This window comes from Protopterus annectens, chromosome 4.part1 (assembly GCF_019279795.1).
Source record: "Protopterus annectens isolate FY-2018-M chromosome 4.part1, PAN1.0, whole genome shotgun sequence".
Classification (NCBI taxonomy): Eukaryota; Metazoa; Chordata; order Ceratodontiformes; family Protopteridae; genus Protopterus; species Protopterus annectens.
Genome location: NC_056734.1, coordinates 152,067,804 through 152,094,127, shown reverse-complemented (window position 1 = coordinate 152,094,127; position 26,324 = coordinate 152,067,804). Strand labels below are relative to the sequence as shown.

General features: G+C 37.8%; 1 protein-coding gene across 8 annotated transcripts in view; it reads right to left on the bottom strand.

Annotated features, from left to right (window-relative positions):
- TNIK (TRAF2 and NCK interacting kinase) overlaps positions 1-26,324 on the bottom strand; it is a 1,728,926-nt gene that overhangs the window by 136,132 nt on the left and 1,566,470 nt on the right. For all 8 annotated transcript variants that reach the window (XM_044070048.1, XM_044070049.1, XM_044070051.1 and 5 more), the window contains 2 exons: positions 17,262-17,449; positions 7,878-7,989 (listed from right to left, as the gene is read on the bottom strand). In XM_044070048.1, coding sequence (XP_043925983.1) covers positions 7,878-7,989; positions 17,262-17,449 — 300 coding nt within the window. The remainder of the gene's footprint in view (positions 1-7,877; positions 7,990-17,261; positions 17,450-26,324) is intronic.

Genomic DNA, 26,324 nt, shown 5'->3' with positions numbered 1-26,324 from the left:
AGTTAGCCACAAAGCAATCCACAATAAACACAGAAGACAAATGTATGTGTTGACATATATATCTGGAAATAGTAACTGCCTCCTTACTGCACCTTAAAAAAGGTACTCACTTTATATGTATCCATGTCTTGTTTTAAAGTGGTATGAAAATAAAGAAAAAAAATTACCACATTCATATTTTAAGTCACTGCTATCATACGTATATACAGCATGCCTCCTCGACCCTACTTGCAAAAAGACAGTCATCTTATGTGCACTCCTCTGATGTCACACTTGGACAACTGAAAAAAACAATTAGAAATATTTGCTGTCAGTCTCACCCCCAAAAGACAGCCACCTGTACATGCATTTGATGTTTGTGAGTTGGATGAAAAAAAATAATTACTGTAACACTTCCAACTAACTTTTCAACAATACACTGCTCCTGTACAAATTTGGTGAACCCCTGTGCACCCCTCTAGCATTTGTGAGGAAAATTAAAGAAACGATGACCCCACTGACCTCAGCCGAACACAAAATAGTGGCTTCCAATGCTTGTGAGGAAAGTTAAAGAAATAATAACATCATCTCCAGCTCCATACACAAGGTACTATGAGCTTCTTTGCAGACCCTTTGAGCAGGGATAATTTTAGACTCAGTGGGATTCAGAGCAGTGGCCACTATTAAGCCCACATCAGAATCCACTTAGACAGAGATGCCTCCCAGAAGCTCTGAAGGCCTGGGTATTCTGTGATGCATTTTATCCCTTTGAGAAATTACTGCAAACTGCAAGTGAAAACAGGATCACTTGTTTTCATCCAGACAACCCCTAACAAGCAGTTATAGCCATGTCTATGTACAAGTCAGATATTGGAATGTGGTAAAAGAGGATAGCCATCTTGCAACTGGAATACATTTCACCTTTGTTTCAAACAGTTGTCATACATTAAAATATTCCAAGTTGCTTCATATAAATCCTACTACGCCTGCAAAGCCAGAATAATAAACAAACAGCAGGCAGCTAAGCCTTCTCCTCCACAGACTGCCCCAGCAATTACATCTAGTCAATCTGTGCAGACCAAGTGTCAAGTTAAGTAGTCCAGCTTTTCTCCTTTCCTAGCCCAAGTCCACAAAGGCAAGTTACCACGCACTGCAGTATTCCAAGATACTTCACTAAAATAAAAACATACACATGGCCATAAAATATCTGGTTGATTACTGAAAGCATCACAAATAATAATAATAAAAATAATAATAATGATGATAATAATCCTTACCTCACTGGTTCTATCTCATTACATTCCTCTCAGCTAGACTTGTGCTGACAAAATGTCCCTCCAAAGCTATTCCCTGAACAGGCAAGTAATAAAGCCACACTTAAAAAACTGCAGAGTTTTAAACAAGTTTGTCATGTAGTTTAATTTGGAAAAAAAAGCATCATATTGATGCTTCTTCCGTCATTGATAATGGATATGCACTCACCATTTTAATATTCTGCAAGGTCATGGAATCCTTGCAAGGTAAATCTTATCTAAGGTTGCTTCATTTACTTGAATGGCCAGGTCAAGTAAAGCACCACATTCCTGGGGCACCTGTCATGCTGCAGGATGGATGCATTTTTTTCAAGCAGGACACCATATTTATTTATTATTTAGAGCAAAGAGGATCCACATTTTGTTATTCTAAAAAAATAAATAAACAAATCAGAAAGCATGCCCTTCCAAATAATGGTGCCTTAGGTGGTCATCTAGTTGGCCTGTGCATAAGACCAGCCCTGAACACAGTAAAACTGACCTAATGTTTGCAGTGAGAAAGGTAACTGAGAAGAAGTTAGAGATAAGGATTGCACCCAAATGGGCATTCCTAGACCTGGAGAAAGCACATGACAAGGTTCCAGAAAGCTTATTTGGGCAGTCATATAATACTATGAAGCCCCAGAATCATTGGTAGAATTAGTGCAGGTTATGTACAAGGACCCAATGACTAACGAACAAACAGTGTTCAGCCTCACAGACAGATTCCTAGTGGGAGTGGGTGTGCATCAAGGTTCATCTCTGAGCCCACTGTTGTTCATACAGTTGGTGAACTACATTAACAAACAGATCAGATGGGAAAGATTGACAAAGTTGCTCTATGCAGACAATGTGACATTACAGGCAGACTCTGAAAAAGAACTTCAGCAAAGGATAGAGAAATGTAATGCAAAACTGAGGTACATGGGATGAAATGGAGTACAAATAATACAGCTGTAGTGACAGCAAATGGTGGAAATCAGAAGAAGCTGAATACAGAAATAGAAGTCAAAATAGTTGAACAGGATAAGAACTTCAGGGAGAGGTGGTTGTGGAGAATGAAAGTCTGAATGAGGAGGTCAAAGCCAGAATCAGAGAAGCTGCAGTCAACTGTCACAGAGTGCCAGGGGTAGTGTATGACAGAAGAATGACAAAGAAGCTGAAAAGTAAGGTGTACAAAACAGTGGTTTGACCAGTACAGCAGTATAGTACATTATCCTGGTCAGGGAAGGCCAAGGAGTTGAAGAAGCAAAAGGTGATGGAGATGAAGTTTCTGATATGGGTACTAAGATGCACACTGCGGGATAGCAGAAAAAATAAGGACATCAGAGCAGAACCCCAAGTAGCTCTAGTTGTAAGTGAATGCCAAACAGAAAGGAATGTAGTGGTCCAGGCACATATGCAGGAAAGCAGAAGACAATCTGCTGACGAAGACTTACGAGAGGCAGGAAGAAGGCAAGGGGAAACTAAGTCATCCAACAAAAAGATGGATGGAGTGTGTGAGAGAAGACCTTCAATAATCAGGCATGACTGTTTTACAAGATAGAAGAGTGGTACTGAACCAAGACAGAGATGCTGGACTTTAATACAAAGCCCCGACCATATGTAGAAAATGGGAAAATGGATGGACTGATGATGATGGTGGAGTCTGCACAGCATATGACTGTGTATATTACAATGGCTTCTCAATGCTTATTCTTTTTATCCACTGGATCTACCATTTATGTAACATCTCTTTTGAGTGTAGTCGTATTGTCATTTTTGGATGCACTGGGTGTATTTACATTGATCTTTGAGACATGCTAGTGACTGCTGCAACAACACTGATGAAGTATGGAGTTTTGATTTTAGTCTACAACCCACCAAAATCTGAGCAGGTGATAACCTTACTGGTTGTGTAGGAGATATTCCATAGCTCTACCAGTGACAATCCTCTGTGTCATATAGGAGAAATTATCTCATGAGACTTTTTACTGTAGGAATGATCCTCTAAACTTGAATATTGGGCCGCATGTATTACATGCTTGCATTAATGCAGCAAAATTGCCATTAAAAGGTATAGCTTTCAAATTTCATGTTTTTAAATTGTGGACCAGAAATAAGTCTCTAGTATCCTGTGTGAAGAAAAAATCCATTTCATAACAATATTACAGTCTTGGATGCAGTCTCCCGCAGCATTCCTAGTTCAAGACATTTTGAACAGCACTCACTGCATATCAGATACTGTGCAACTTGGTGCTGGAAGAAATCTGCAACTTTTGCCTAGGGATGCTCTGATGTCTTGTGCAATAATTTCTCTTGAAGCATTTTTTCTGCAGCATGTCACATATAATGTTGGATAGGACCATTTCTTCAATTTGTAAGGACATACTGAGATATAATTTGACATCTGTTGCTCACTCTTTGAACTTTATAAGCCCCAGAAATACTTCATGCCTCCTGGCCAGCATCTGGTCTTAGACAAAGATATATAACTTCTATGTTACCTTTATACAACAGTATGTCAGTATAACTCATTTCACCAGAGAAGGTAAAATTTTGCTGTACAGCTGACTGGAGTTTCCATTCAGGCCATATTTTCTGTTTCTTCTTGTTAAAGATTATGTTTAAAGGTATGAAACACACGTTTCTTTCGAAGAAAAAAGTGTTCTCATCCATCTTTATGCATACAAACACATTTTTGTATAAAAAGAAAAGTACATTTTGCAGCCTTTAAAAAATACAAAGTTTTAAACATTGCTTCTGAGTGCAGAAGACTAAATGTAGTGAGATGAGTTTATGGCATTAATATTAATGGAAGGGCAGGGGGCGGTTACATCATTATGGGTTCCAGCTCTAATTGTGCTGGATGAGCATTGGTAAGCAATTGTAAATTAGTTATGTAATAGCCAGACTTTTAAATTAATACTGACAGTAGTATGCTAATAATGAAACATGCTAGAAATGCACACTGCAGTTGTATCTTTGTCACTTAAAGCAGTACTCTGGATCTGTGTAGGGATGCGTAAAAAGCAGGGCATTCTGAAAGTGAAACGTAGACATAATGACCTTGGGTCACAGCAGTACATGGCATTCTGAAACTAAAACGTAGACATAATGACCTTGGGTCACAGCACTACATGGCATTTTGAAACTGAAACGTAGACACAATGACCTTGGGTCACAGCACTACATGGCATTCTGAAACTGAAAAGTAGGCACAATGACCTTGGGTCACAGCAATATGTGGCATTCTGAAACTGAAAAGTAAGCACAATGACCTTGCCTTACAGCAATATGTGGCACTCTGAAACTAAAAAGTAGTAACCTTGTATTACAGCACTACATGACATTCTGAAACTGAAACGTAGACATAATGACCTTGGGTCACAGCACTACATGGCATTCTGAAACTGAAATGTAGACAAAATGACCTTGGGTCACAGCACTACATGGCATTCTGAAACTGAAAAGTAGGCACAACGACCCCGGGTTACAGCACTACATGGCATTCTGAAACTGAAATGTAGGCATAGTGACCTTGGGTCACAGCACTACATGGCATTCTGAAACTGAAACATAGACACAATGACCTTGGATTACAGCACTACATGGCATTCTGATACTGAAAATTAGGCACAATGACCTTGGGTTACAGCAATATGTGGCATTCTGAAACTGAAAAGTAGGCACAATGACCTTGGGTTACAGCAATATGTGGCATTCTGAAACTGAAAAGTAGGCACAATGACCTTGGGTTACAGCAATACGTAGCATTCTGAAACTGAAATGCAGACAAAATTACCTTGGGTCACAGCACTACATGGCATTCTGAAACTGAAACGTAGACATAATGACCTTGGGGTCACAGCACTACATGGCATTCTGAAACTGAAAAGTAGGCACAGTGACCTTGGGTCACAGCACTACATGGCATTCTAAAACTGAAACATAGACACAATGACCTTGGGTTACAGCACTACATGGCATTGTGAAACTGAAAATTAGGCACAATGACCTTGGGTTACAGCAATATGTGGCATTCTGAAACTGAAAAGTAGGCACAATGATCTTGGGTTACAGCAATATGTGGCATTCTGAAACTGAAAAGTAGGCACAATGACCTTGGGTTACAGCAATACGTAGCATTCTGAAACTGAAATGCAGACAAAATTACCTTGGGTCACAGCACTACATGGCATTCTGAAACTGAAACGTAGACATAATGACCTTGGGGTCACAGCACTACATGGCATTCTGAAACTGAAAAGTAGGCACAGTGACCTTGGGTCACAGCACTACATGGCATTCTAAAACTGAAACATAGACACAATGACCTTGGGTTACAGCACTACATGGCATTGTGAAACTGAAAATTAGGCACAATGACCTTGGGTTACAGCAATATGTGGCATTCTGAAACTGAAAAGTAGGCACAATGATCTTGGGTTACAGCAATATGTGGCATTCTGAAACTGAAAAGTAGGCACAATGATCTTGGGTTACAGCAATACGTAGCCTTCTGAAACTGAAAGTTCACAGCAGTACATATTAGCTGCAAAGGATGTTTCCACTCAACAGAGAAAATTACAAGTAATATATTTACCCCACAGGTTAATGGTCTGAAATCTACATATTATTATTTCACATCTGCAAAAGTCAAGTAAGTGTTTGCTATGTATTAATATGTATAACTCCATTCCATATGATCTAAAAACCCTAGGTGACTCAGTTCCGACACTGGCATTCTGAAACTGAAAAGTAGACACAATGACCTTGGGTCACAGCACTGCATGGCATTCTGAAACTGAAAAGTAGACACAATGACCTTGGGTCACAGCACTACATGGCATTCTGAAACTGAAATGTCGGCAAAATGACCTTGGGTTACAACACTACATGGCATTCTGAAACGTAGGCACAATGACCTTGGGTTACAGCAATATGTGGCACTCTGAAACTAAAAAGTAAGCACAATAACCTTGTGTTACAGCACTACATGGCATTCTGAAACTGAAACGTAGACATAATGACCTTGGGTCACAGCACTACATGACATTCTGAAACTGAAATGTAGACAAAATGACCTTGGGTCACATCACTACATGGCATTCTGAAACTGAAAAGTAGGCGCAATGACACTGGGTTACAGCACTACATGGTATTGTGAAACTGAAACGTAGATACAATGACCTTGGGTTACAGTACTACATGGCATTCTGAAACTGCAAAATAGGCACAATGAACTTGGGTTATGGCAATACATGGCATTCTGAAACTGAAAAGTAGGCGAAATGACCTTGGGTTACAGCAATACATGGCATTCTGAAACTGAAAAGTAGGGACAATGAGCTTGGGTTACAGCAATACGTGGCATTCTGAAACTGAAAAGTAGGCACAATGACCTCGGGTTACAGCAATACGCGGCATTCTGAAACTGAAAAGTAGGCTTAATGACCTTGAGTTACAGCAATATGTGGCATTCTGAAACTGAAAAGTAGGCACAATGACCTTAGGTTATAGCAATACGTGGCATTCTGAAACTGAAAAGTAGGCACAATGACCTTGGGTTACAGCAATACATGGCATTCTGAAACTGAAAAGTTGGCACAATGACCTTGGGTTACAGCAATATATGGCATTCTGAAACTGAAAAGTAGAGACAATGACCTTGGGTTACAGCAATACGTGGCATTCTGAAACTGAAAATTAGGCACAATGACCTTGGGTTACAGCACTACATGGCATTCTGAAACTGAAACGTAGACACAATGACCTTGGGTCAGAGCACTACATGGCATTCTGAAATGGAAATGTCGGCAAAATGACCTTGGGTTACAGCACTACACGGCATTCTGAAACTGAAATGTAGGCACAATGGCTTTGGGTTACAGCAATATGTGGCATTCTGAAACTGAAAAGTAGGCACAATAACCTTGTGTTACAGCACTACATGGCATTCTGAAACTGAAACGTAGACATAATGACCTTGGGTCACAGCACTACATGGCATTCTGAAACTGAAAAGTAGGCACAATGACCCTGGGTTACAGCACTACATGGCATTCTGAAACTGAAAAGTAGGCACAGTTGACCTTGGGTCACAGCACTACATGGCATTCTGAAACTGAAATGTAGGCACAATGACCTTGGGTTACAGCAAAATGTGGCATTCTAAAACTGAAAAGTAGGCACAATGACCTTGGGTTACGGCAATACGTGGCATTCTGAAACTCAAAAGTAGGCAAAATTACCTTAGTTCACAGCAGTACATATTAGCTGCAAAGGACGTTTCCACTCAACAGAGAAAATTACAAGTAATATATTTACCCCACAGGTTAATGGTGTGAAAGCTACATGTTATTATTTCATATCTGCAAAAGTCAAGTAAGGGTTTGCTATGTATTAATATGTATAACTTCATTCCATATGATCTAAAAACCCTAGGTGACTCAGTTCTGACACTTGTCAAGTACTATCTACAGCATTAAAATATTTCAGTTATTGTCATTTATAAAATAAATATGCCACCATGTGCTGCCTTACATCTCTTGTAACACAATTTTTTAAAAAGATGTTTAAGCATATGTAAAAGTTTGCAATCTTCAGGACTTCATTTTCCCTTACCATTAGTGTGCCTTCTCTAGAGCTGTTGCCAGCACTTTCTGAAGGCTGTGATCCTTCTGTAAGACCTGTGCCCAAGCCAAATGACTCATTACTTCCTGTTACAGCAGTTGGTCTAGATGTAAAACAAAATACAAAAATATAAATAAAAGTGAAATGAAAGTCAGTCGTTTAGCCCTAAATCAACCACAAAGCTTAATGACACTTTCTAATAAAATAACAAATTTTCACATAAAAAAATAATAAATAAAAACTTCAAAATACATATAACATACACATTCAGCTGCCACCTATCTAAGTAATGAAATGTAATAAAAATGACAGGATCTGTAACCATGGAAAGAGTTCAGAGTTCATTTAGTTTAGTATTCTCAGTGCATAAAGTAGTAGGTAAAGTAAAAAAGGTATTAATTCATGTGATGCAGCATTATGAAAACGTCATTTTTAATCCACAACTAGCATAAAATTATCATACTGTTTGCTTGTTTGTTTGTTAACCAGATGAGATAGCTTTTTATTCGATCCTTTACAGCCAAGACCTAACTCATGGGTAACATTCTACAGTAGTGAAACACATTATTTTGGCTTTATCTAGATGTGTTGTGCTAAGTGGTTGAGAGGTGTGGATTTTATATGCAGAAGAAGATGATTCATTTAGTGTTTTATTTGTCTTTGTTACATTTACAATGGAACACTGAATGGGTGAAGGAGGGTAAAGCTTAGATTGATATTTTTTTAATGAAGCATATATGGTAAAATAATGTAATTTCTGGGATAAAAGAAAGGTAGGCAGTTTAATGGAATCTCTTACACTATGACTCCTTGAGTTAAAAGTCACAGATGAATCAACCAATTGAGCGCAACTGCTTGAAAAACAACTTACCAAAAAATAAAATGTAAGCATTTTTTTGCAAAGACAACCCCCCCCCACACACACACACACACACACACACACACACACACACACAGACGCATGCACACTAGCTGCAGAAACATGGATATTATACAATGCCTACTCTAAAACGTGCACGCTGATTGGCCAGCCCAACCAGCGTGCCGTAAATCCTCAATATACTAACGGAAAAGGTCCGTCGCCCGGACTTTTTCCGTTAGTATAAAACACTGTCTCGCTATGTTAAAAGAGTTTAACATAGTGACACAGATTTAAAAAAAGCAACGGAGATCTCCGTTGCTTTTTAAAGCTGTCTCGCCATGTTAAACTCCTTTAACATAGCGACACAAGTAAAGCAACGGAGATCTTGCGATCTCCGCTGCTTTTTTTTTAAACCTGTCTCGCTATGTTAATGAGTTTAACATAGCGAGACAGTTTAAAATAAGCAACGGAGATCTCCGTTGCTTATTTTAAAGCTGTCTCGCCATGTTAGACCCATTTAACATAGCGAGATAGTAAGCAACGGAGAACTTGCGTTCTCCGTTGCTTTTGCCCACAGCTCTGATGTACTGCGTAGGCATGCGCAGTACATCAGAACTGCCGCGGAACACCAGACAGCTGCGGAAGGGCAGCAAAGAGGCATTATACAATGCCATTATTTAAGAAAAGTAATTATTTCTTTTCTTAAATAATGTCATTAATATAATAACCCACGCCTGGGTGTGGGTAATGCTGGATTTACCCACGGTTGTCTTTGTTTGGTCCCTCGGGACCAAACCACGCCAACCGTGGGTAAATCCAGCATTACCCACACCCAGGCGTGGGTTATTGCTATAATCAGCACTGGTTCTCATTTAGAAACTGCCCTGACAGTGACTTCCTTTGGAAAGCAGTGATCATGGAATTTAACTCATTGAGTTGTGCTCAGAGACTTGGTCCCACAAGAAGTTATAAACTAAGAAACAGTAGAGCAGCCAATGAAAACATTAGAAACAGTAGAGCAGCCAATGAAAATGTTAGTTATGAGTATCATAAGGACATCATGTTATGGAGAAATAAACTAGGACACAGGAGGAAATGGTATTAGAATGTTATGGGGGATACAAAATATTATCATGGAAGAATGTATGTATAGATGCTGAAGAAGCTAGAAGAAAGAGGACTGAAATAATAAGCCTGGATTCTTCTCTATTTAATGTAGTAGGGTGCAATGAAGAAGAAACTTTAACTTATTTTGTTTTAGGAATGCAAACTGTTTTGGGAGGGGGTGTTGGAAAAAGGAAAAGTGAACACAGATATTCTGAAAGCAGTAACTACTAACAGCATGGGCAGTTGGGACCTTGGTAAAATGTCTCATCTGAAGGATGGCATACTCAGGATTGCAGTACCCCACTTATTCTGTATTGCAATGTCAGTCCTGGAAAATGAATCCAAGCACTCAGAATGGGAACAGAACCTAAAGTTTTCTGAGCTTCTACCATCAAACGTTATTATGCTAAGTGTTAAGCCAGATAAGTTGATTGCCATTTCAAAAAGTTTAAAAGAAGTATACAGCTTGAGGCTCAAAGTGCTATTATGTTTACTGAGTAATAGTTTCATATGTTCTTTACAGGTACTCCAATGCAAACAAAATGCTATTTTTTTAAGAGAAAGGGACAATAACATGATGATAAAATCTAACCAACTTCTAGTTTTGTCTTACAATATTTTGCTACAATAAATTTTGTCATTTTAAAGCCAGGAGCCTGCTTTAGGGATCTGGCAGTGTATGTGTGACTAAGGCTATCCTGCTTCTACTCATTAAGGCCAACCAATCACTTCAACTGCTACTCAATCCTACTTTTGAAAGTGCAATCTTTTTAGACTGACTTGCAATGATATGATTGGTCAGCCATACGGGGTATAATCTGATGACTGGTCATTCAAGACAGGATGATTCAAGCATAAACTTGATTAGTATATGTGAACCATCAATGACTTGTTTCTTCTGTGTCCAATTTACATAACTCAGAATCATATTTGAAAAAAAAATGGTTTTCAGTTTGTGACAGTCTGACTTTTTCAGTGAGTGGGCTAGTCACAGATCTCTAAGAGAGGCTGCACATATTATATAATGCTCTTTTCACCCAGATACTACCTGTTTTATTATTTATTTCCATGAGCAATTCTACCATCAAATCAAAACAGTGCCACTGCCAGAATTACTTTATGATGTTCTTTTTTCTGTAAACATTATAACAGTCTGCCTGTTCAAAGCAATGCAATTACACATCCATTATTGCAGTATTTTAATAATGACTGCCTTGCATGACAGAATATGATAGAAGGTTTTCTTTCATTGCAAACCCTAGAGATACATAGATTAAGGACTGCAATCAGCCATCTTAAGACAAACCTCACCTTTCATCTAGCATATGGAGGGCATGGTCCCCACCCAGAGATTGTAAGTTTAAAGGAGGCATATCTTAGCAATTCACTATACCTCTGAAGAAAAAACACCACCATTATAAATAATTTAACAAACAATGCATGCAGTTTTGCCATTGTCTAAAGATTAAAATGTTTGGATGGTGGGCAAGTATATTTCTTGGTCATGATTTGTAATGGTGAATAAAGACACCAGTTTGCCTGAGTACCCCACTGGGAAGTGCATATTATATAGCATGCCTTATTAGAATACTGTAAACAAATAGCAACATGCTAAAATGTACTGTATAATGAATGAATTTTCACATTTAAGTACAACAAATAATTGAAATAAAAACAAAATTTGGCTTGGTACAATAAATACCAAACTAATTAAATACAGTCATTGTCACATTCCTCTGCAGAACATATTGACATGGACAGCAGACTTTACTGAAGACCTGAGGAACATATTCTGATAGCAAATAAGGACAAGCTATCTTGTGCAGTCTGTTCATTCAACCAAATATCAGATAAATTGTTTTTACTTAACTTTCAGTTTACTTTCCTTCACCGTTATAAGAACTGTCTTGCGTCTTTCCATGAAGTCTTGAACTCTACTGTAGTACAAAGTATCTCATAGTGGTACCTTACTCGCCTACCACTTTTTCTACAAAATTATTTCCCTATGTCTCTCCTAATTATCTACATTCTGTCCTTAAGTTATGTTCTTTGTTATCCTGCATTTTTTTAAGTATGGTACTCAATGTATTGATTTTTCCTGAAATACTCAAGCATTTGCATAATTTCTCCTTTTGTTTCCTTCCTTCAGCTGCGGAATATACTGACTTTCAGAACTGCAAAAAGACATCTTAATTATTCATAATTGCTATATCTACAATGTCAACAACCAAAGAACGTTGAATGCAAAAATTTCCAAACATCTCCAACTTTGGCTGTATGATGACAAGCTTAAGCAAACATGACAAAGTACACCACCACCTGGATAACTTATACCAATAGGTAGCAATTAATCAAATTAGCTTTAATGTTAGAAAGACTGCAGTACTACATTTTGACTTCAACAACAAGCACTACCTGTATGCAATGATTTAAATATTTTGGACAAGGTATTACAATACAGACCCTGGAATTCAAGTAGCTAGCATTTTAAAAGTTTCACAGAACATACTAAAACAGTTATTAGGAAATGTTATGTCACAATTAGGATGATACTGAGGTCAGTTGCATTACGTAACACAATGGTCTTATTACCACTATTTTAAGCAATGAAATGACCATTTATTGACTACAGAACAGGGTTTGTGTACTCACTGGGTAATTGCTGAGGGTCCGGAATTGCTATGTGTACATTTTTATTTGGGAAAATAAAATGCCAAAGGATGAATGTATGCAGTGCATGTAAGGTCTGTAAATTATAATATTCAAACAAGGAGGGGACTAGTATAATACCTTTATAAAGGGGATTTTTCCATATTAGGGTAGCAAAAGCATAGAGTATGGAATAACATATCAACTTCTATAAAGTCCCGTAAGAATACTGTAGAGCTTAAATCTGTGGTGGAGTCTTACTAAGATTTGTTTGGGCCATATATGAGTCCTAGGCCCTAGAAGAAACTGAAACGTATTTAAACTGGCATTGTTAATTGCTGTGCAACTTCACTTTTCATATATGGATTAACTACTCACAAATTAGTTTTTTAACGCAAGAGGCCATTTAGTACATTTCTTATGATGTACACATTCAGATATACTGAATAACAGTTCAGGTCAACACTCTGCGCCCCTATGACACATATATGTCCACAGGTAAAGTCCGTTTCTTTGCATTCTGACTCGGTTATAATCAAGTAAAGTTTTAGTACACAGTGATTCAGTTGTTTTAACACTTTACACTTAAGAAATGTCATGAAATGTTTTCAAAGACCCATTATGTTATCCACTGTTTTCTTTCAGATTATAGTAACTTGTAGTACTAAAAAATTCCAGACAACAGTTTCTTACTGTAATTGTTCATGTACTGGTTAATGTTAGAACAACCTTTTTATGTCACAGTACAGTGTGTTGCCAGTGTCACATTCTGGAAGCAAACAGTATGAGACTGTTAAAAAATAATAACAATATTAGTTTAGCTATCTTCATTGCATACCATTCGAGAAAGACAAAAAGCAATGTATTCTATATCTGGTATTTTGGCCTACTTATTTCATTGTGTGTGTGTGTGTGTGTGTGTGTGTGTGTGTGTGTGTGTGTGTGTGTGTGTGTGTGTGTGTGTGTGTGTGTGTGTGTGTTTGTGTGAGAGAGACAGAGAGACAGAGAGACAGCAAGGCCTGTTAGAGGTATCATAATGTATCAGTAACAAACTTTGCTCCACTGTGACCATGCATTAAGACATTTTAGTTACTTTCCAACATAAAATCAGCTAGAATTATGAGTGTCAGGAAACAAATCAAAGCCCTTCTTTCAGCATCAAATGACTAAATGCATTCATCTTAGACTGCCTAATGTGAGAGCATGTGTTAGAGAAGTTTGCCGAGCACAGACACTAGCCACCACGACAGTCTGATTATTTCCATGCAGTTACATTTTACTTGCTTGAAGTTCAGCTGCTCATAGCTCAGAATTTTTCTGTGTATTCAGGTATAAGACACTCAAATGCAAGGATAGTACCTGTAAGTATACTTCTTCCCCAAACTGTGCAACCTCAGAGGCAGTATCTTTATAGTTCTGGGGGGTAGGGGTAATTACCCCACATTATGCTATGCAGGGGAGCTTCCCTTCAAAAAACATTTTTTGAAAACCTGTTGATTATGATATATATGACTCAAGTAGTCATCAGAGAATTGCTGATGCTGGAGAAGCTGGAGTTAAATTAATGAAGTAGATCCTGTGCATCACCCTCACTCAGGATCATTTGGAAGTAAGATTATAAACACAGGGAGTGCAGCACACTCAGGTCTGCTGTTTAACATTCGAAGAAAACAATCCTTTATGACAGAAGCTCCAAAAAAGTTATCAACACTGTCACTTCGGTATTCACCTACTGACAAGCCTGAGTTTTTAGTGCACCCCCAATTCATTCTGGGTCACAATCATTGAGCCTTTCCTGCATAACCACCTCTATTTCCTGCTGACTAACTCTTACAAACTTTTTTCAAGTTATGCACATTGTGGTACAACCTAAGTATCCACATTCACCACTTATTCTGGGAATACTGACTCTAGGAAGTTTTATCTATCAGCTACTATTTAAAGCACTTACTAGAATTCAGAAAGGCTTTATGTGATAGGGAATCCCTAACTCAGCAGTTTTGCAAATCATACAAAGCCCTTCTGATTCAGAGACTGCCCTATTGTAGAAGTTATCACCTCGGGGGAGGGGGGCCCAGCATGGAGTGAAGGCTTGTGGGGAGATGAACACACAAGCTAGTGCCAATTAGCCATGGAATCTCCCATGGAAATATCAGTGGATTCTAATTTTCTCAGCTAATCAATTCACAGAATCAGTTAGAACAGTAAAATTTTACTCTAGGAGTAAAAACTGACAGTTGCAAAAAATAAATGTTTGTTTGTGTCTTTTGGCTTTTCCCGGTCAGGGGTCGCCACAGCAGAACTCCGGTCCGCTAATGATTGGCAGTTGATTTTTACGTACCGGCTTGCCAGGCTTGATGCACAAGCTTCAACGAAGGTACGCTCATTCACGCATGTCTCCACGCAGAAGACGCTCTAGCTGAGAATCGATCCGGAATAAATAAATAAAACCTGTGGTCACCAAAGCACTCCTACAGCGGTACTCTTTGTGCAGTTAAATTTAGGGAAGATGTTAAGGTGGAGGGTGGTAATATGTGTATATGTGTGTATATATGCATGCATGCCTGTAAGGCATGAATGAAGTGTCTGTCTGTATGCATGTGCATCTGCTTGGGTGGTCACACTAGGAGAGGATTAGGCAGGGAATGGAGAGTATGAATGTGGTGTGTGTGTGTGTGTGTGTGTGTGTGTGTGTGTGTGTGTGTGTGTGTGTGTGTGTGTGTGTGTGTGTGTTGACATGTGTGAGTGGGAGAATGAGTGAACATTTCCATGAGTATGACTGATTGAGGGGGGATGGGACAAGTTTGTTGATAAATGGATGTGGGTATACTTGGGAATGTGTGTGTGCGTGTGTGTGTGTGTGTATGAGAGACCTTTGCCAATGAGATACAATGGCCATTAAAGTCAATACTAGTATGGTTAGGTCTGACAGCACCAGTGTGTGATTCAGAGACATGCTGGATGAGGTGATGATCATCTCTTTCTTACTGCAGCCATAGCTGTCTCTGAATCTCGTTTCCTCACCATCATACTGACTGTCTAACCTGTGTGAGCAGTAAGCCTTTTTATGAATTCTAGGAACTGTATCTACAGTACAGTTAACTATGCTATTAATATTAGAGTGAATCAGTAAGCTTTAGAGGCTAGAGAAATGGTAGCTACAGATATCTGTTGATGATCACTAGCAAATTCATGGAACTGGGACTAGGAAGGAGACAAGGAATCAATGTGTTACAGTTTTAAAAAGTCTTAAATGGCATTGAGGAAAGTGGAATTTTGTGAGCTCGAATGAGTCTGTGAAAGAGTTAAGACTTTGAGCTGATGATAAGCTTCACCATTTAGCCTTGTGTTAAATTCACTCAGATATTATTTGTAACTAAATGACTGTGAGCAGTCATTTATTTATTTCGTGTTCCCAGGTCAATCCTGACAAAAAGGACTTATGTCTTGAGGGCTTACCCAATTAAAATAAAAAAAAAAACAGCTGGGTGAATATCAGGAAATAAAATTTGCAAGAAGAAATTAAAAATGAAAATGTCTACAATCATATTTTTAAACTAACCGTTCTCAAGTAATGTCAATGGCAACGCAGCTCACATAAACAAGAGCAGTTGCAATGCACATAACATATAAAAGAGCCAATCTAATTGTTTACCACCACTCCCACTTCTAAATGTCCAGATGACATGACAAAACAACTGCTGGGGGACATACCAAGATGAGAAACTGAAATGTAAAGAATAAAACAAAGGTGTCCTAAATTACCCACACAAAATGATAATGAATAAACTCTAAACACATTTTTGTCATTCACTGGATGTGTAGTTGCAAAGGTACATGACAATAAATGAAAACAGGTAAACAATTTTACAGTGATGTGCAGATGCTTACACAAGGGTATTTCTCATGAAACTCTAACATATTTCTTGGTTGCAGGGCTGCATGCTGTCTTACTTCTGCACTGTGGTAATTTCAGAACCATAACAGAGTTACATGCTGGACAGAGTGGTGCCGAATAAGTACAACCTTCATCCTAATAAAACCAGAAAAGAACAGACTGATTGCTTCTGAAAGAAGTGTTCATTCCCAGAAGCAATGCCCTTGAACACCTAGTTATTTTGTTCACTTTACATCCTAATCAGATGCAGAAAACATTGTGTTTGTACAAGAAAATGTACCAAGATTAAGTACATTCATGAAGTGAATCTCTCTATAGCTACAATAATTAATCTATTTACTAAGTATATGTCAAACACTAAAACTCAAAACACTGGAAGCATTATCTGACAGCTGTCTTGAAATAGAAAACGGCACTGGTTCCTAGCCATTTTCTGAGTGTCTGTATTTCATTTCATCAAAGAGGCATTCACTAACATTCAGTTTAATACAATAAACCTGCTAAAATCAGTCTACTCTGAAGACTTAACTTCACACATGAATAAAAAAAAGCTTTTTTGTCCAGTGTGTGTGTGTGTGTGTGTGTGTGTGTGTGTGTGTGTGTGTGTGTGTGTGTGTGTGTGTGTTGGGTCAGCAGGTTCTGTGTCTGTATCAACCTAATTAATGTAATCAACTCTGATGAAATCTCACCTTGGAAACATAAGACATTCCTCCATTATAACAGTATAAGAGTAATGGGTCAGTCTTCTGGCACATTCTTACAAAACATGAATTTCATTTTGATGGTCTGAGAAACTACCTTTGCAGGGTTATTTGAATCCCCCCATACATTTTTTTTCAAATGTATAAAAAAGTCTTACATTAGCCTTGGAATGTCACTAACTGGTACAGTTCCATCATGGCCCTCTCCTTCACCATCTTCATCCTCATCTTCTTCACTGCTTTCTGATTCCTCACTTGATGAGGAGTAGTCTGTCACTTTAATAGGTGGTCGATTTGATTCTTCAATGCGCAGTTCCCGTAATTCTTTGGCAAGTACTGTCAAATCCTGTGAAAAATTATTTTTATGATTATGTAAATCTATACATAACACAAGACAAGAAATGTATAAAGTGCAACTCTAAAACAGAAATTTTTAACAAATTCCACAAAAAACTCTGCATGTATTAAATGTTGCACAACAGTTTTAAAAGTAAGGTGGTAAACAAACAATGAGCACAGAAAACTGTGAATAGCACATTGTAGTTGTAGTGCTGGACAGAGCAAGCAACTGTTTAAAAAAATGTGGCTGATCAGATTCACAATGGCAATTTGATTATTAAGGTAAAATAAAAAAACAAGCTCTTGAAATACAATGAATGTGAACTATAACATCTCCCCTACTTTTCTTGATAAACTTTTGTATGACTGATCATTAACGTTTTATTGCTGGAAACATACTCTTAAATATTTGCTTTCAAGTGTAAACAAAAAAAAAAATACATAACTATGTAGTGATAAGAAACAGAGTACAAAACCAGGCCCTGAAATATGCATGATTTTCTGTATTAATGCATCTTTAACTGTTTTTGTTATGTGTAGCCAACGCATAAGCAAATTAGCTCTGAAAAACAAAGAAAAGGGTCAGAGTAAGGTTAATATGCCACCTGTAAGAGGAAAAGAAGAAGGAATCGTTTGTGCTTTGAAATGCATCTTCTGTAACATGATCTTAACCAAATGATGTGCTTGCTAACAAAAACTAAGCATTTTGTAAATAAGAAGAAAGTTGCAGGCACCAAGTAGGGAAATGCCATTTGTAACTCATACAGGCTAAAAAGCAGTGCAGAGCTAGCAGCAGTAAAAGCAAATGGAGAACTCCAGTTAGCATGAGTCCAGCTGTCTTCGCACAAAGCATGCAGGTGATGAGCAGAGCTTTGCAAAGAGCAAGTGTTACCATTTTTCTCTACATAAGTGACCGATGTAGTCATCAGTGCATACACAGGAGGGTACATCAGGGAAAAAACTGGTTTAAAATGAAATTCAATACATGCTGGCCATTTCTGCCTTATGTGATAGAATAGTTCATTTAGTAGACTTATTGGTTCTGTTGAACTTAATACTTTAACGGTGCAACCTGATAAATGCTATATTTAGATGTAGTTATGCTTGCCAATGTTGCCTATTTGATCTTCCCCTAGAATTGTTTAATTACTATCAGTAAGCATTTAGATATCTGTAAAAAATATGAAAATGCATATACTGTTAATAGCTTTTTCTCTATTTTAACTCCAAGATTATACAGTCTTACTATTAGCTTGCTAATAGTTCATTACTTATTTTCAAAATGGAAAGAAAAACCTTGCCAAAACAAAACTGATAAGTTCTAGTGCTTCTATTTCCTAGAAATGTTTGAGATTTACAATTATGGGATTTACAATTAACTACATTTCTAATAAACCTAGTAATTCCTATGACATATTTGATAAATTCTTTAGAACAGGTTATGAAGACAGATGTGATTAACTTGTCCAGGAAGCATTACCTAGACTGAAGCTACTGTTGTGAATTAAATTACTCCAGTTCAGTTACACAGCTGTCTGTGGAGGGAAGAATGCCTTCTCTCACCATGTGGGATAGGTCCCCAAGTCTACATTTTGTAGCATTTACTAACTGCCACAAATGAGGGAACCACCAAAGGCTAAGTTCTTATGGCATTATGTGACTACTGAGAACACTGTCTTCCAGAAGAAGTAACCTGCATGTGTCAACACTTCCTACCAAATGCTGTAGGTTTTGGAAATGTAGAATATAATCCTTAATGCATTCTAAAATTCTTGCACCATGATAGCACATAACTCCTACATCATTACAGCTCAAAGACTTAATATAGAAAACAAAGTCTAAATACAAATGCAAAACTATGTAACATGTTACTGCTAAAATGCATGCATATCTACAAAATCAGACCTAATTGTACATTGAAAGCTACATGGCTACTTACTGGAAGAAAAAGCTACATATGTTCAAGCCAAGCCATATTATTGGGGGGGGGGGGTGTACAGGCTAGCTCTGGTGCAGAATTTGCCTTAATGATGCACTGGAAAACAAGGTTCCTTCATAACATTTATGGTACTCACATGGATCAAACGTAAACACTGATTATTTTTCTGTGAGTTGAAGTGACTCAGCTGGTCTCTATCATGTTTAAGTTGTTAAATTTAAAATAAGATTATCCAGAATCCATTTGTTCGTCCAGCACTAAATAACATTCTACACAACTATATTCCTAGATAGTCACTATGATCCAGTGACCAAAACCTCCTGTCTGTCCACAAATGCATCAAATTTGATGGGCATTGTCTATACTTGTACGATGCTGCTAAGGCCTGGAACTTCTTATCACTCTCAGTTAGTTCAATACTCTCCCTCCCATCCTTAAAAAACATTCTGAAAGACTTCCTGTCCAAAAACTGTCTCTATTCTTGCTCAACACCAGGATAAACTATATCCATTAATGTGAACAAATATCTACTCATACCTTACATCTCCTTACTCTCCCCTTCTTCACTCACTTCCTTACTTCTATCAAATATTTTCCTCTGTCTTTGTCTCTAAATATAACATAATCCTGCTTTTCTCTCACTTCGTATTGCAATTCATGTTTGTATTATACTTACTTACCGTTAACTTCTGTATAAACTGGCTAAAGTTTCTCTAAGTATTAAATCATTGTCATATACCTTCTATCTATTCTTAACCAATGTTTTCATATTATGTCTAATTTGGTAAAAATATTTAAACTGTATTTTTTTTTTGTATTATTTCTAAAGACTGCAAAATAAGTGTTTTTAAAATGTTTTGAAATACTTAGGAGTTTTTCTCCCTGGGCCTCCGCTGAAAATGTAATTCTACTCATGAAGACTTTCCCATTAATCAAATGTCAGTAAATAAATAAATACGTAAATAACTAAAATATTTGGTATAGAAGACATGAATTCAGTAGTAGAAATGTACATATTACTCCTCAAAGTACAATAACTGGGTAGACTAGATAGAAATTATATTTCACAGCAGCATAAGCATTTAACAGAAAGCTTTAACACATATCCAATAACTATTTCAGATTATGCAGCAATAAACACTAAGATAAAAATGCAGGGTAATGAAGTACAAATGAGACAGTGGAGTTTTCCCACCAACCTGTTAAAAGAGAGGAATTTTAAGAGTGAGTAGTAGAAATTATTCAAGTTATTAGGGAAGATACAAATTTCTTCAGAAGTTATATGTAGTGAGTGGGATAAAATGTAAACAAAGTTTAAAAATAGGGTAGAAATAAAAAAAGAATATAGTTAAGATGTAACAGGAATTATTTAGAGTGGTTGACAAAGATGACAGTATTGTGGAATATGGGGAATATCACAAAAGAGGAAGAGGAGCAACTGCAGAGTGCTAAAGAGAAAATAAAGGAGTACCTAATTATATGTATGAGTTTAGAAAGATTGCTGGTTAAGCAACTGCTTTTTGATAATAACTCCAGAGCACAACAGCTTTTAGCACAATGACTTAGGCAAGAGAAAGTTGAAAGGGTTGTCCCCAAACTTAGGGAACCTATGAAAAGAAAAAATAACCAAAGATTGTGTAGATGTATAAGAGATATTTTGGATATTTTATAATAATTTGTATAAAGCAGAAAAATATGGAAATAATGAAAGAGTACAAATGGGAATATTTAAGGAAGACTTAAGTATGCCAATGCTAGAGGTAGATGTGGCTCAACAATTAACAGTTAAAACAGGAGTAGATGAGTGAAAATTATGATGTATAATCAATCTGCAGGAAAGTCTCCAAGAAAAGATGGCATGCCTATGGAGCTTTAGGAGGGGAAGAAAGCAATAAAGATCTGGAAGATTTTGTTTGACATTGTTTTAACAGGACAGGAAGCACCACCATCCTGGAAGAATGCTGTGGTGGCTGTAATACCTAAAGACGGTAAAGACCCATCAGACTCATCTTCATTTAGATACATTTCAATTTCAAATCGTATATACAAATTGTTTATGCCTATACTAGCTAAAAGTATGGCAAAGGTTTTGCCAAAATTGGGAGATATGGATCAATGTGTTTGTGGAGAAAAAGCAAACATTTGACCATATTAATAGAACAACGATGATCCAGTGGGAAGCAGAATATAAGAAAATACCTCTGTTAGAGATGGGTCTTGATGCAGAGGAAACATCTGACAGAGTAAGATGGGATTTTATGAGTAGGGCAATGGAATCACTTGCATTCCCTAATACAATAAGATTAATTAGGAGGATATATGAGGGATTTGAGGCAAGAATTAAAGTGGGAGGGTTTTTCTCTGATACATTATATCTCCACAGAGGAACTAAGCAAGGGTGTCTTCTTTGCCCTTTGTTATTTGCTTTATATTTAGAGCCATTGGCAAAGAAAACAGGGAACTCAGAAATGCTAGGATATAATTATGCCTATATATAATTATGCCTAGGATATAATACCTAAAAACATGCTGGCTATGCCCTTGCAACTCCCACTCTAATATCACCCACCCCATCCAACCACTACCTTTCTTTCCACCCCACAAACTACCTTGATTATAGCAAGCTCAGATGCTCATAAGCCTAGTACTAATTATACAGCAGGAACTTCTTATTGTAACATTTGTTAATGTCTGTTATGTACTTCACAGATAAAGATTCTAGGTATCTACTGATGTACTATGTTCTTCATCTGTAAATATGTTTGCAATTAATTGCTATGTTAAATTGTTAATCGCTATGTAATCCAATGTAACTATTGTCTGTTTATTTTAACTGTGGAGCTTTTCTCCCCGGGCCTCTGCTGAAAATGAACCTATGTCCAGTCGGACACTCCCGGTCAACAAATGTAAATAAATAAAATAAATAAATAAATATTAATTGGTATGGTAATCAAGAAAAGTTGTCTTTATTTGCAGACAATATTATTTTCTTCTTCTTCTTCTTCTTCTTCTTCTTCTCCTTTCGGCTGCTCCCGTTAGGGGTCACCACAGCAGATCAACTGTTTCCATTTCCTCCTGTCCTCTGCATCTTGCTCTGTCACATCAACCACCTGCATGTCCTCTCTCACCACATCTTACATACTTCTCTGACACTCCCGACTTCCTCATACAATACCACAACTCCTCTCTAGGCACCCTGTCATATGCTTTCTCTAAATCCACAAAGACACAATGCAACTCCTTCTGACCTTCTCTGTACTTCTCCATCAACACTCTCAGAGCAAACATCGCACCTGTAGTGCTCTTTCCTGGCATGAAACCATACTGCTGATCACTAATCATCACCTCCCTTCTTAGCCTAGCTTCCACTACTCTTTCCCATAACTTCATACTGTGACTGATCAGTTTAATCCCTCTGTAGTTACTACAGCTCTGCACATCACCCTTATTCTTCAAAATCAGAACCAAAACACTTTTTCTCCATTCCACAGGCATCCTCTCACTTTCCAAGATTTCATTAAACAATCTAGTTAAAAACTCCACTGCCATTTCACCTAAACACTTTCATGCTTCCACAGGTATGTCATCTGGACCAACAGCCTTTCCATTCTTCATCCTCTTCATAGCTATCCTTACTTCCTCCTTGCTAATCCACTGCACTTCATGATTCACTATCCGCACATCATCCAATCTTCTCTCCCTCTCATTCTCTTCATTCATCAACCCCTCAAAGTACTCTTTCCATCAGCTCAACACACTCTCCTCGCTTGTGAGTATGTTTCCCTCATTATCCTTTATCACCTTTACCTGCTGCACATCTTTACTAGCTCGGTCCCTCTGTCTAGCCAATCGGTACAGGTCCTTTTCTCCCTCCTTAGTGTCCAACCTTTTATACAACTCTTCATACGCCTTATCCTTAGCCTTCGCCACCTCTCTCTTTGCCATGCACCTCATCTCCTTATACTCTTGTCTACTTTCTGAACCTGATAAATCCAGAAAAGGACATTTCCGTGTTGTAGAACATTTTCAGACAGTTAAAAGTCTTTTGGCAATATAAAATGAATGGAGATAAAACAAATGCTATAGCTGTAAATTATGTATCCACACATGAATCAGTACAGCCTACTCATTTTTATGGGACATGATAAGATGATATATTTTGGAGGATGGATTAAAAAACTAAAGATATTAAAACATTTCCACTGCTTGTATTTAACTACCCATATCCATAAACAATAATTTCTAGTTTCTCAGTTTTTGCATTATTCTTTGTTTTGTCTCTTCCCATACAGCCATAGCTGCAATAACAAAAGCGTTTATACACCAATCAGGCATACTTTATCAACCAGACGAGAAGTTGTGGACAATAATTACCAAAGAGTTGCAGGAATTTATCTGGGAGTGGAAGAAAGTAAGTGCTAAGTGGGAAAAGGTTTTCCTTCCAACAGAGCAAGGTAGTTTAGGATTACCTGATTTGAAGGTATATTTTTAGAGTAACACAATTAAGGCTTATAAACATAATACAAGCAGAAAGTTATAATTCAAAGTGGAAAGGGATGATGTTGAAGCAGGGTAGAAATTCAAGAAATAAGGACAGAGTGGGACTTTGGATGCAGATCTGTAAAGAGAATAAAAGCCATACAAAATATTATATTCATAAAGTAGCACAAAGTATTCAAAGAACTAAGCCAACTCAAAAAATGGAGAAAGGAGATTTTGGTAGTAGGCATGATTGCAAGTAGGGGTACAGAAAACAGGCAAGAGGGGGATGGATTTAAATGTAGAAAACAAGAAAAAGAACCAAGACATTGGGAGCAAATAACTACAGAAGGAAATGCAATAGAATGGGATGAGGCCAAGAAGACATTTGTGCTGCAGGCAAAAGACTGCCTTCCTTACCAGGGATTTTTGATCAGAATATAGGCAAAGAGAAAGGGATAGGGAAATCTTAAGTGAAATACTTTCTCTGGTATAGCTTTTAGTTGACTCCAGAACAGAAGCTGCTGTTAAAAATGGATAATTTGTAGGGCATAAAAATATTGCACAAAAACTATACGGACCAATCAGAGGAGGCTAGAAAAGATTGGGAAGAGAGAGCGGATATGCAATTTACAAGGGAACAATGGAGGACATATGTATGGCTCCCAAGTATGTGACAATGTCTAGAAGGTTTAGCATTTTTGCTTGGAAGTGTTTGCATAGGTATTTCTATATCTCAAGCAGACGCTGAGAAAATTTTCCTCAGGTAGATGGCAAATGTTAGAGGTGTGGTGGGGAAGATAGAAGTAATTGGGGCATGTGTTTTGGGAATGTAATGAGTTGGCAAACTTCAGAAATTCCCTACAAGAGTACTCTGTCAGAAATATTGAGTGAGCAAGCTGGAGTAACACAGGAAACATGTTTTGATAAAGGACACTGGACCCGAATTCCCTAGATATAGTAAGGCAGTGTTAAGTTTATTTCTGGTTGTTGCAAAACAAGAAAATGGAAATGAAAGTCTAAACCAACTGTATTTGAAGTGTTGAACACTACAACAGAGATAAAAAACTGAAAGCAGGGTCTTTTCAGAAAGAAAGGAGAAAATTACATAGAAATAAACTGGAATTTTGTGAACAATACAATCAGAATAATGTTCTGGAAGAGAAGTGAGGTTTAAGGGAAGGCAAGAATTGATCAATTTGTGCAATGTTGGACCGATGACAGTTATAAAAACAAACATACGTGATGTACAATGTATGTAACTGGAAACATGTTAATGTTCTTTGTCTTTTGGCTTTTCCCGGTTAGGGGTCACCACAGCGGAACTCCGGTCCGCTAATGAGTGGCAGTTGGTTTTTATGGTGTCGAGTTGCCAGCCCGAAGCCCAACCTTCAATGAAGGCACACCCATTCAACGCATGTCTTTCGAACACCCACTCGACTGTGGGGGGGACATGCAGACTCCACACAGAAGGCACTCCCAACCCAAGCCGAGAATCGAATGGGAGAACCTCTTGTTGTGAGGCAACAACGCCACCGCTGCACCACCGCAGAAGTAACTGGAAACATGTTAATATGGTCTGTTTTCTTTCATATTAATGTATGTTTGCCTATGTTTTAAGTGAAGTGATAATTTTGTAAAGGCGTTTAGAAAAGCACACAGTCATTAAAAACTGAAGGCTGACATATGCTTGTGGGAGTAAAAATAACCAAACACCATTCCAGAGTCCAGAGAAATATTTGGGATAGTTTGTCCATGTTGCGGTTTCACTAGAAAACAAAATCAGAAGTCAATTTATGCTTAAGTAACAAACTGAGATGGTTAATTCACACATGGAACAACTGGGGAGGGGAAAGGGAATTTGAGCCAGATCTCAACACAGGGGGCACAATGGTGATTTCACTGCAGACCTAACAAACTTCTTTAGTACTTGAAATGTAGATGGCAATCCATGCAATTTCGTAGTCTTACTAACTGATGATTTCAACATCACTATGCCATTAAGGAGAGAAAAATCTCTTCATGTGATGCACCGTGCATTTGGAGAGTGTGCTTACTCCTGTAATGGGAATGTTGGATCTCCAGGATGTGAGGAGGATACTCCAAACAGATGGGAAAACATTCACATTTATAATCCACCTTTACCCTTCCCAATAGCAGGAGTTGGCTAACTACAAGTATAATGCCAAAGACCGATGAGGCTGGGATAATTCCTGCCCCCCCCCCCCCATGACATACCATGTTATGGCTGTGTTCATTCTTTCAATCCTACACCTGAACAGATGTTGAGGACAGCATGGAGATTATACCCTCTGATCTTGAAAGATGAGGAGGTTAGAAGAACTATACTGCGGGGAGTGGAAAGTTATTTAAGGGATAATACCATAGGCAGCTCCCTCTATATTCACGGGTGGGATTCCTTTAAACTGGCCTTTAGGAACTTATGAATCTGTGGGAAGGTGTA